The sequence below is a fragment of the Pipistrellus kuhlii genome, unplaced genomic scaffold (assembly GCF_014108245.1).
Source record: "Pipistrellus kuhlii isolate mPipKuh1 unplaced genomic scaffold, mPipKuh1.p scaffold_m20_p_12, whole genome shotgun sequence".
NCBI classification, from domain to species: Eukaryota; Metazoa; Chordata; class Mammalia; order Chiroptera; family Vespertilionidae; genus Pipistrellus; species Pipistrellus kuhlii.
In genome coordinates this window covers 41,499,820-41,512,727 of record NW_023425427.1, presented here as the reverse complement: position 1 = coordinate 41,512,727, position 12,908 = coordinate 41,499,820, and the positions used below count along the sequence as shown (strand labels likewise).

Below are 12,908 nucleotides of genomic sequence, written 5' to 3'. Positions count from 1 at the left end.
CCCATGTGTCATAGGGATTGAATTTTATATATTGCTTAATTACATCATGTCAGGAATCATAATCATAGTAAAAGAAATAGACTTTCTGGTTGTTTAATGTGTCTCAAGCTTTGTTTCATATTTTATATGTTTTCATCAATTTGGTAATCACAGCAACAATCTCATGAAGAGACTCCTACTGGCTCCCTTTCACAGATGAGGAAAGCTAGAGAGAGGCTAAGTAAGTTGCAGAGGGCCCACAGTTGTTAGTAGCAAAAGAGCAGGACTTGGACCCAGATAATAATGCTGAGCACATGATAAGCCCTCAATAAGTGTTTGCCACTGATGTTATTTTTATTATCAGGAAAGTATAAAAAATCACTTTTTAATTTACACCCACTACAGAGAACCCTAAGACCCTAAGAGATATTTTCTTTCATTCTTCCTCTTTTTTTCTCTATTTCATTTTTTTTTAAGAGAAGAGTTAAGGAGGCCCAAGCATGTTCTGGATTCCTAGATATTAAATATGGTGACTAAATTTGCTGACTTCCCTACTTTGCCATTTTACTTTAGCAACCGCTTTAAAGAGACAAGGAAGTGTGTTGGTTTTTGTCTTTCACAGAATCCCTAGGAGTGATAAAGAGCATGTTAAATAGTTTAAACTATTCCCACAGATTTTATGAGTCAAAGATCATGGTGAGAGCTTTGAAATTAAACAGGTAGAGTCTCTGCTGGAGTGGAGAGGGAAAGGAAGAGTGGCAGGAGTTGCTTTTATGGAAGTGGTAGTGATATCAGTCAGATCAGGTAGGATCTTGTCTGTCACTGTTAGTTACCAGGTCTGCCCTGGAAAGAAAGACTTGTACCTATGTCAGCTTCCAACAGAGTGGTGCAGGAATGTTCTCTCTCTCTTGATAGCTTCGCTGAGCTTAGAGCTGTCTGTTCAGGGGTAGCTGAATTTCTTGATGACTAAGTGTCTACAATAATAGGCTCCTGAAACATGGTACCTTGGTCTTTGCTCCAGCCTGGAGTGTATACGTTTGATATTTACTTTAAAAAAATAAGCTTCAGAAACGCATTAGTATTTATCAGACCCCATAGAACACATAATTGGCCAAGTATTTTAAATGATCTTGTCTTACTACTGGCAAAAGTTTAATAATAATTTAGGAAGTAATATTTGCAAAATTAAAATATAAAGATATTTTATTCCATTGAATTTAAGAAGTAATTTTTTAACCATTTGAATCATTTTTATAACTGCGGATTAGTGACATCAAGTATGTTCCTACTGCTGTGTAACCATTAACACCATCCGTCTGTGGAACTATTTTCACCGTAAAATTCAAACTCTGTTCTCATTTAATAATTCCCCATTTCCTCCTCCCCCACCTTCCAGCAGCCACCCTTCTTCTTAGGTTCCTATGGATTTGGCTATACGAGGTACATCACATAAGTGGAATCATATAGTATTTGTGCTTTATTTCACTTAGCTGTCTTATTTCACTTAGTGTGATATGCTCAAGATTTATGTATGTTGTTGGATATGTCAGAATTTCCTTCCTTTTGAAGACTGAATTAGTTACAGTTATTTGTATATACCATTTTTCTTATTTATTCATCTTAACATGGATACTTGGGTTGCTTCTACCTTTTCACTTTTGTGAATAAAACTCCCATAGAAGTGCTTGCACAAATATTTCTTTAAGAGCATGCTTTGAATTAATTTGGGTATATACCCAGAAGTGGAATTGCTGGATCATATGGAAACTTTGTTTTTAATTTTTGAGGAATGTCCATACCATTTTTGCTGGATCATGTAACTTTATTTTTAAAATTTTTGAGGAATGCTCATACTATTTTCCCAGTGGCTACAAGCTTTTACATTGCCGCCAGCAGTGCACAAGGGTACAAATTTCTTCAGTTTCTCTATTTCCTTGTCAACACAAATTTTCTTTTGTTTTTCTTTACAGTAGCCTTACTAGTGGGTATGAGATGGTATCTCAGTGTAGTTTTGATTTTCATTGTCCTAATGATTAGTAGTGTTAAGCATCCTTTCATGTACTTATGGGCCATTTGTATATTTTCTTTAGATATTCAAGACCTTTGCCCATTTTTTAATCAGGTTATTTTAGTTATTGAATTTTTTGGGTTCTCTATATATTCTGGATATTAATCCCTTATTACATATGAAATTTGCAAATGTTTTCTCCTGTTCTGTGGGTTGCCATTTTACTCTAAGTATCACTAGACAATCAAAAGTTTTTAATTTTGTTGAAGTCCGGTTTGGCTATTCTTTTTGTTGTCTTTGCTTTTGGTGTCATTTTCTAAAAATTAAGAAAAAAATTGCCAAATCCAGTGTTATGAACTTGCCCCCTCTGTTTTCTTATTTTTATTTTATTTATTTTTTGTGTATTAGCCTTTTATTTATTTTTTACAGGGTTGAACTTTGGAGAGAACCAAGCAAGTCCTTGGGCATCAGCATTGTTGGTGGACGAGGAATGGGGAGTCGACTAAGCAACGGTGAAGTAATGAGGGGCATTTTCATCAAACATGTTCTTGAAGACAGTCCAGCTGGAAAAAATGGAACCTTGAAACCTGGAGATAGAATAGTCGAGGTACCCTCCACTGAGCTTTCTGAGCTAAAATTGGCCCCCTCTTCCAGGCTCTTGACCAAGGAAATCATCACCATTATACTATTACTTGACCAAACATTAGAGAAAAATGTGTCTGCAGTTAATGCATTTCTTATTTGTTTCTTTCCACCCATAATTGCTCCCTTCAAAATATGGTGACAGATTATATATCTTGATGTACAAACTGATGTTTGAAGGTACAACCTACCAGTTTTAAAAATACTGGCCCTGCGATAAAATAATTAAGTTCTGGTTAAAAGAGCAAAGCAAATCCCTTGGGGAAATAATTCTTTAATAGTATATATACACTCACACAAAATACGTTCATCATAATTAAGTTTCCAAAGAGATTTTATTTCTAAAACTACTTTATAGTTATTTCATCCTAACTTTATTGGCTGAAATTTTTTTCCAAGTGAGTCTTTTTTTGTCCTAAGACCCTAATTACCTTGCATATAAATGCCCGCATCCTAGTCTAAGCATAGAATCTCCTCCTCCTCAGTGCTTTCCATTTGTCCTTCAGGGCTGTGTGTGTGCCCACACATGTGTGTGCCCATGCATGTGTGTGCTCCCATGCATGTGTGTACACATATAAGTGTATTTTGTTATATACAAGAGAGAAGCATTTGGTCAAATTGTACCTAATTCTTGAATTCAAATCCAAGTTTAATATTTTACATAGACTCATCCCTCAGGAGTCACTCACTCGTTTGCTTAACAAAATATTCCTGGAACAGCTGTTGCATTCCAGGCTGTAGCAGGCTCTGGGCATCCCACAGTACACAGGGCACTGTGCCTGCCTGCCTGCCTGCCTGCCAGCTGGGACAGGCCTGACAAGTCACTGCAGAGCACTGTGATAAATTTTTTGAGGAGGAAAAGTATGGTTTTAGTGAAGAGGATAGAGGAAGATAAATCCTAACAACCCAGATTTGCTGAGTTGTTAGGATTTACAGAGTGAACTAAGAGAGACAATTTCCAAAAGGAAACAGATTGCTTCGCTCTTACAATGACCATTATATTTACTTTATGCAAGTGATCGACCCTCATCTTCAAAGTCCGTACAGCTTACACATTAAAATGCCTTAATTGTTTAAAAGAAGATTATATGTTAACCATTATTTTAAAAATAACATTTGGGGGATTTTTTTTTTGTTCATTCTATGATTGATTGATTGATTGATTGATTGGTTATTACTGGGAGAAAGCAAGTGCTATGTATGTGGATTTTTTTCCCCCCTCCTCTGACCACTTACAAGGAAGAATGTTGGGTTTTCTTTTTTCCTGTGAATGTACTTTCACTAGATGGCATCTTAGCCTTCTTCTAAAGAACTCTTTTTAGTTGGAATACTATCTAAAATTTCCATTTTTAGATTATCACAAAGCAGTTTAGATTATGAATACTTCATTGTTAAACATCTTTCACGTAAATAAAAAAAAGTAAGAAATATTTATAATTATTTCTACAAAGGATTGATCTTCGTTTGCATCAAAATATTGTTTCAATATATTAAGAATGTTGAAGTATCCCTTTAGAATTAAAAATGATTTTTGTGTGCGTGGGAAAATACTGAATGCTGTTTAGCAATGGTTTGTTGAGGGCTGTTATGCTTTGGGTTATAGTGTTAAGCTTCTGAAATCCTAGGGATTCTGTAACATGTTTCTATTAAGACTTTCTGAAAATGTATGTAGATTAGATGAACAGATACCTGCGAAAGATTTCTAAGTAGAGTTCTTTGAACATGAGCAAAGATACTAAATGTCCAGTTAAACTTTCCCACTAATGGGATATATAGTACTCACCAATACTAACTTTTATTCTATAGAAAGTTAGCAGTCATTTTCAATACCCACTGAAAGAGATGTTAAGTATTTTCTAAGTATCCATCTGAGGGAGGTTTTCAATTAAATATATGTATGTGTGTTCTAAATATGATAATGTTCTATGCAGAGATCTAATAATTTTATTTTCCAGAATTATGTCCATTCTGATTTTGCTATTTTGTTGTATAAACCATATTGTGGTCATTGAAAATGATAAAACTATATGGTATTCTATAGTTTTCTAACAGGATTAGCATTTGGCCTTTCAAACTGTTTTCTTCCCTCACAAACCATGGTCAACAAAAGGTTAGAAAATAACTTTCATTTCCAGGTTATTTGTATAAGAATTACTAACAAGTAAGCACAATTTCTTGGCTTCTAGCTCCTGTTGTGTCTACTGCAAAGATTCTTTTGCAAATCTAACCTCACCATAACCTGTAACTTCTGAACGCCAGAATTTTGTTTTTAACTTCAAGCATCCCTGTACAGAGAAAAATACACAATTCATCAGCCACCCACTCCCCAAACCACTCTCTAATGAATTTGGAAAATATTTGTTCAGCGACTTTCATGATGAAATTAGGACTACTAGGCAATTCCCTTATATTATTTCTTTCATTATGCTGGTTTCTTAAAGGAGCAGCCTAGCTGTGTAAGGAAAGCAGAAGCAGAGCCTTGATTCTAATTGATGGTTATTTCAGTTGATTATTGAAGGCAGAGATCTGTGTCCAAAACAAGGGCCCACAAGTCTGCTGAGCAGATGATAAGTTCGGAAGCCTCACAGACAGCCTCAATTATTTTTTATTCTGACCCTGATTTCCCAGGAGTCTCCCCCAGGATCCTCAGAACTCCAGACCTACAAAGTGTTCTCTTGTTCTCTAGCTTCTTGAAATGTTAAGCTGAGGCCTTCCATTGCAGGTGGATGGGCTGGACCTCAGAGATGCAAGCCATGAGCAAGCTGTGGAAGCCATTCGGAAAGCAGGCAACCCCGTAGTCTTTATGGTACAGAGCATTATAAGCAGACCAAGGGTAAGCAAACGCAGAGGGCAAGGGAGGCACATCCAGGCAGTGTTCACCTTGGAACCCAGGGTGCCCAGGGCCAAGCTGTCTCAGGAAGCAAAGAACCCGAGTCTTGAAATCTTAGGAAACGTGTTAAAAGATTGTTTTTTGCTTGTCTTTTTAATTGAGTTGTTGTGGAAACACCTTCTACCTTGTTTACTAAGCACTTGAAGTCTGTTTTCAACACACAGGAAGTAGGATTCACTGGTGGCCTATGATATCTAGGTGGGCAATTGTGAATTTCATTATAGCCACAGAGTATTTATAAGAGGAAGTGGTGGAGTCTTTTACAGGTTAGCAGTCTGGTACCTCTCAGGAAGTCCCTTAGAAGCCAGCAAGATTACATTTTCTTTATAAATTTATTTTCTTAGATAGAATTTTTAATTTATGTGATCCCGTGGTCACCTGTGAATGATCTTTACTGTATTTGTCTATCCCACTGAACATTAAATTTCCACATGGTGGATTTTGTTTAAACTGTATGTTTCTATACCAGTGACTTCCTAACCACTACCCCCCAGCCCCAGTCACTGTATAGCTCTTCATTGCAGTATGGTGGACAGACACGTACCAACTCACTTCACCACCAGTCATCACAGGTAAAATGGCTTCCCGAATATCTTTTAAAAGCTTATGTGCATTTAGTGACAGTTGTTGATGGAGACTATACTATGTGAGGCTTGGTGTATTTGATAGGCCCTCGTGTTGCTGAAGAGGAAAACCATGCCAAGTGTTTAAAACTATTTTTCGATGCCTTCTTTATGCCTCGGTAAAAAGAAAACTATTTTAATGTTCAGTGGTTCTTAACTATATGTGGACCACAGCCCCCTTAGCAAGTTCTTCAGAAGCATACATGGTCACTGAAGGGTTTGCACGCCAATTATAGGAGTTGCCTAGATGTAAGTAAGGATCCCTGACAAGCTGGTTCTCTTTGAGATACTTTTGTTAGCTTTTGAGGTTAGCTGTCTTTAAAGGGAAAATGTCAATATGTGTGAGGGGATGTAAAAGAATGATGTAAAACTTAAAATGGGGGATTTTTATAGAAAATGCATTGAACTTCTAAAATTCAGGATTTAAGATATCAATGCCCAAATGATGGTGGGGATGCAGCACACAGCTCTGTGGTGAGCTCCTTCCGTCCTCTGAACCATGGAAGACGGTGACTGGATCTGTCCCCGGTCCTTCTCTTTATTGCTGAGACAGGTGTAGCGCTGCTCTGGGTGTACTGTAAGGAATGAGTTTCGTAGTTCTTCGTGGAAGCCTTTATCTTCACATCTGCAGTTTTTAATCACTCTGTTGTTTATTGTTTGGTAATAATTATTCATTCAGATAAGAAAATCTGCCAAATAGAGGGCCGCATCATACCGCATTCTCTTCACATGCTATTCAGTTTGTTTAAATAACTATAAATCTTCCTGCAGTTGTTTGCATTTGTTGTGTTAAACATAGACACAGCATGGTAATGTTGGTAAATGGCTATTTAAGTTAAAGCTATTTTTTTGTGTGTGGGTGAGTTTTATTCCTTTTTTTTTGTTTCACTTTTAATTTCAAACTTTTATATCATTTAGGACAATACTCTAAACTGCTGAATAGGATTGTCCATATTACTTTTTTAAAACTTAAACTGCAAACATTTCTTTCAATGCCAGTCACATTTGCTAATGAGCTGGGAACTGTGTGTGGTTTTTTTCTTTTTCTTTCATGCACCTGGAAAATATTCTTGTTTCATTATATGTGGTATAATGATGCCTGATTTTATAGCAATCATTCCAGAATAAATTTTGGGTAGAATGACATATTTACTCAAAAAGGGTTCAGAACATGCTACCCCAAAATATGGCATGTTGGCCCTTGGAAAAAAAAAATTAAAAAATATATATATATATATTTGATTTTTTACAGAGAGGAAGGGAGAGGGATAGTTAGAAACATCGATGAGAGAGAAACATTGATCAGCTGCCTCCTGCACACCCCCCATTGGGGATGTGCCCGCAACCAAGGTTCGTGCCCTTGACCAGAATCGAACCTGGGACCCTTCAGTCCCAGACACTCTATCCACTGAGCCAAACTGGCTTTGGCAGCTCTTAAATATTTTAAGCTAAAGGAACTTGAGAAAAGGCGGTTGGTTGCTGGAATAACTCTGGTTTCCCTTCTCCTGAAGCAGCTTGTCAGGTCCTCAGTGGGCGGTGCCCTTCCTGCCTGGGGAGAGGAGCATCCTTGTCTCCCAGGCAGAGGGAAGCTGAGAGGAACTGAATGAACTGATGTTGACCTCCCGCTCCCCCAGTTCACCCCACTCAGCTCATATTCTTTTGTCCGATGACACTTTCCCTGACTACCCACTCTTCATCCATCCTACTATACCCTTTCTCAGGTCTTTATTTCCTTCTGAAGGGTCCGTGTCCCTTAAAACTTATAATCAGTGTGTGTATACTTTTCTCTTGTGGATCTGTTTCTTATTACAGAGATCCAGCTGGAAACCTAAGCGGGGTACAGGCATCTTTTTTCCCCCCTTCTCTCCATGTGCGTGTTGCTTTGGGAAATTAGAGTTAACTTTGTATTTGAAGTGAGCTATACTTTGTATGCAATGATTTACTTCCCTATGGAAAGAAGTCGAGTTCCCCATAATCTCAAGGAAAAAAATCACAAACACCTGAGTCTCTTAACAGCAAATGTGGTATTTGTGGATGGAATGGGACTTTAAGGAAATCTTATCCAGAGGCTGAAAAGCCAGTCTGTGGCTCTCAGGCTGTAAGAACAAGACTTCCCAGGCCCAGCCCTGCTCAGCCCTCCGGCGTGCTCTTCACAGGATTCCGTTCGGCTGCACCGTCACAGGAAACGGTGGGCCCGGGAACCTGGGCCAGAGAACGGTTCTGCCTTCCCCATGCCGCTTTTTAGTTAATAACATTCCTATTTTTATCAGCCCTTGGAGCTATCAACAGAAGTTTCATCATCGATTTATTAATAAACAAATATAGTCTGTTTCTATAAATCTTTCCTTAATAGTAGACTCATCCACTTCCTTTGCTGTGCTCATTCTGTACTTTTATATTCTAATCTTGGGGCCAAATTCTAATCCTATAAGAACTACATATAAAACAATAAAATAATAAAATAATAAAAAAAATAAATAAAAAAGAAGAAAAAGAACCCAAACAACACAAAAAACTGGAGTCTCCTTACATACTGTATTTCTTGCCGTGTGGTTTCATTTTACGTTATTCTAAAGGAAACACAACCAAATAATCCCATGTGTGGGGACTGCAAATAATCTGGGCCTTCCACAGCATTGGGTTTTCTGCCTGGGAAGCATTTCTGATCTCTGCCTAGTCCTTTCTCCCACCGTGACACTTGGTCACGTTCCTGGGCATTTGTGACCTTCTCGTTTATAAAGCAGCAGTTGGCATTTTCAGCTGAAAAGCAGAGCACAAGTTGAGATGAGCAGAAATGTCATGGTGCCCGTCTCCTTTTCCTGTCTCCTCTCTGTAGGAAAAACATTGCTGGAGAGCAGATTGGAGGGTGAGGTGGCACACGCGTGAGCACAGGCACTGGGGGCGAGCTTCTCCCCAGAGAGTGCTCCCCGGCAGGCCGCTGTCACATGACTGCCTCTCTGACTCCCCACGCTTGCCAGGAGAGCTTTTTTTATAGAGAGAAGCAACACAAACATTTCACTGGAGCCAGAATGAATTTTAAATGTCTGCAGTTTCTCCTGAAAGATGTAGTCAATAAAAGAAAAAGATAGTGGGTATGAAGAGAAGAATTTATTGTGTTAAGGAAATTACTTTAAAAAAAACTATGAAAAATGCTAAATTCTGTCTGGCAGTCATCCTGCCTTTAATGTGTATATTCAAAGGCAATAGTTCTAGCATGGTATATCACAAGGCAAGCCACAAAACCTAGGAGAAACACTCTAAGGCCGCTCTTGCAATGGTACTCAGAGCCTCATAAATGCCCCAGGAATGTGGGAACTTTTATAGGGATTTTAAAAATATATATCAGTGTTTCTACCTTCACACACACAAAAAAAGTAGGCAGAAATAGAGAACACCACTATATGTTGGTTGACTTTTAAAAAATGGTTGATTTCAGTTTTTAATTAAAAAATACTATTGTTCTTTAGCAAACTTAACATCTAGTCAAAGTATGAAAAATTTCCTTATTGGGAAATGAGATGAAAGACTAATGAAGTTTATCCCTGAACTAGCAGACAAATGTTTAATTTGCATTCTGGCAAAGTTAAACTATTTGTTTTACCAAAAAAAAAAGCATAATTTGCTTTTCAATGTAAATTTTGAAAACTGATATGATTTCATATTTTGAAAGATACTTACTGATACACAAGGACATAGATTATATATTATACTAGAGGCCCCATGCACGAAGATCTGTGCAGGTATGGGCCTTCCTTCCCCTGGCTGCCAGCACCGCCTTTGCTCAGGCTGGAGCCGCCTTTTGACTGCCCAGAGGCCCAGAGCAGCTGGGGCGGTGTGGTTCGCCCCCGGCTGCTTGGCACCTGTGTATGTAAATTAACCCACCATCTTTGTTGGGTTAATTTGCATACTCCTGATTGGCTGGTGGGCATCGGGAAGGTACGGTCAATTTGCATCTTATTCTTTTATTAGTGTAGATAAAGTGGGAAGATATATCTGTGTCTGTCTGGTAGTGAAGTCATTCAGTGAAAACAAAAGAAACTTGGGATCCTTTGGACCAGTGGTAGGCAAACTCATTAGTCAACAGAGCCAAATATCAACAGTACAAGGATTGAAATTTCTTTTGAGAGCCAAATTTTTTAAACTTCTTCTAACGCCACTTCTTCAAAATAGACTCGCCCAGGCCGTGGTGTTTTGTGGAAGGGCCACACTCAAGGGGCCAAAGAGCCACTTGTGCATCATGAGCCGCAGTTTGCTGACCACGGCATTGGACAGACTCATCTTCCACAGGGTTTGTGGCCCCAGATTGAGATCAAAGTGTGGATTCTGATCACCAGAGATAAGCCTTTTGCTCCAGACTATTTCATAAGATGTCGTTATTAATACCAGATCTGACAGGACCTAGTTTTGCATGGTTATTTAAATCAATAAGTACTTTGTTCTTAAAACTGAGTTGTGTGGGATCCATTTCCTTTGGCTCAGCGCCTCTTATGTTTCCTTTTAGAAATCCCCCTTGCCTTCCTTGACGCACAGCCTATACCCTCAGTACAACTTCAGCAGCACTAACCCATTTGCTGATTCCCTGCAGTTCCTCGCTGACAAGGTTGTATAATGCCCATTGTCTTGCCCTTGCCTTTCGCACATGTTTTGTTCTGTGTTACTGCTGTGCCTTTGTCCCAGTTCACTGTTTACTAGATTTGGGCCAGGGAGAAAAAAAAAAAAACGACAACTGTGTGTTTGGAGTGGGCATGTAAATCCTTTCTTAAGCGCATTTTCTCGCCAGAACATTTTTTATAGCTGAATCAGATGGTCCTTCTGAAGAGGAAGGGGTAATTGTGAGTTCAGTGCCTTTTCTGTATTTTGCTGTGCATTAAATTTTCTGATACTTAAATCTTTGTTAGTTGTCAGATATATGGACTACTTGCCACATAATTTCTTTAAAACTGTATATCAGTTTAAAACTTTAACAGACCTAAACCGAGATGGTCCTAAAAGCTCTCCGAGGAGTTAACCACTCCACGGAAAATGAGTCTGTGAAATAGTCATACAGTGCATCCATGTCAGTGCCTGACTCAGGAAATGTGTAGCTGTCGCAGTGCTTGTAAATCTATACTTGAGATATCCTCTTAACTGATGGAATTATAAATCTAAAACTGAAACAAACAAAAAAAAATTGCAAGGCTAAAGATACTATAATGTGATTGTGAAAAGGAAGAAAGCTGTGAACAGTTTCTCTCAGGAAGCATTTTGAGAATATTCATTGGAATTTCATGGTATGGTAACGAGAAAAAACAAACAAAGGCTACGTCTCTGAAGGAGTATGTTTTCTGTTACCGTAGGAATTGCAGAATTCAAGTAGAGTTGTCTTCCATTGTTCCCCAACTAACCCTTTTGCTCCCACACCATTTAAGGTTTGTCCTCGTGTGAAGTTTTCATGAGTACGTGGTGTGCTGTGTGTGTACATTACACTGTGTGCGTACATGGCATGGAGTGATTTCAAGTGCCGTGTTTGCATGTTTACCAATGAAAACTAATCCATCTTTGTGGAGCAGCTACATTTTTATTAACAGATTTCTAAGAAGTGTCAGCGACAAGCTACTAGACTGTCTCAGTGAGAATGAATGTGTTGGGGGCAGTGGAATAGAACACCTGGTTGCCTTTAGTTAACATAGGCGTGGATTCCTTTTATGATTCCTCAGCTATGGTAGGGGCACCTTTCAATCTATACTCTCAGCATGGAAATATGCCTACAATCCTGAACAGTTTGTGGGCAAGCAGGCTGTGTTTATTTGTTTTTAAGTAAAATAACAACTCAGAACAATTATGCAGTAAGTAATACTTATAAAATGTACACCCAATGATTTATTAAAATATGGGAAAGTTAAATTGATTTTATTCTATTTTTAAAAGTTAAATGAGCTTAATTCATGTTTGCTAACATTTTCCACTGTTACAAAGAAGTAATTTTTTAATTTTAATTAGAAAAATTTTAAGTTACATATCCCCCACCAACTTAGTATGTTTAATGAACCATTATGGGGTCACGTTAGGTTTTTAGTTTGTTCACTTTTTATTTATTTATTTATTTATTTTTATTTATTTTTTAATATATTTTATTGATTTTTTACAGAGAGGAAGGGCGAGAGATAGAGAGCTAGAAACGTCGATGAGAGAGAAACATCGACCAGCTGCCTCTTACACACCCCCTACCGGGGATGTACCCGCAACCAATGTACATGCCCTTGACCGGAATCGAACCTGGGACCTTTCAGTCCGCAGACCGATGCTCTACCGCTGAGTCAAACCGGTTTCGGCAGTTTGTTCACTTTTTATTTGTACATGGTTAATTTGAGAGTTTTGTGGCCCAGCATTTGGGAAGGTAACAAGGGGGTTATTTGCACTAGTGACTCTTACCTGTTCGGGCAATTGTGTGTAAACTGAATATTTTAATATAGCACATTCTGTAATTTGAAAAATCAATTGCCCTGTAAGTCTCTCAGAAAAGCAGTAGTAATTCATGTTTATTATGATCATTGTGTGCTAGCTTAAAATCCTGAAGGGCTTTATGAATCATTAAAGAAAGGTTACATTCAGTGCCATATAATTTTATTATTAGGTATATTTTGTGGTATTCTAATTCTGACACCAATTAATAATCCCTAAGTGTTTGTGACTATCATTTTGTGTGTTCTGTAAGAATTTTTTCTTTTTAATCACAGCTTTTTTTCCAAATATACACATGTGAAATAAAACAAGGCATATTAGAGGG

The 12,908-nt window shown here is 38.1% G+C and overlaps 1 protein-coding gene across 8 annotated transcripts in view; it reads left to right on the top strand.

The window, feature by feature from the left end:
* MPDZ (multiple PDZ domain crumbs cell polarity complex component) overlaps nt 1-12,908 on the top strand; it is a 156,514-nt gene that overhangs the window by 110,772 nt on the left and 32,834 nt on the right. For 5 of the 8 annotated variants that reach the window (XM_045580241.1, XM_045580244.1, XM_045580238.1 and 2 more), the window contains 3 exons: nt 2,417-2,594; nt 5,352-5,462; nt 10,644-10,742. In XM_045580241.1, the coding sequence (XP_045436197.1) occupies nt 2,417-2,594; nt 5,352-5,462; nt 10,644-10,742 (388 nt within the window). The remainder of the gene's footprint in view (nt 1-2,416; nt 2,595-5,351; nt 5,463-10,643; nt 10,743-12,908) is intronic. The other 3 variants (XM_045580243.1, XM_045580242.1, XM_045580245.1) reach the window with 3 other exon arrangements.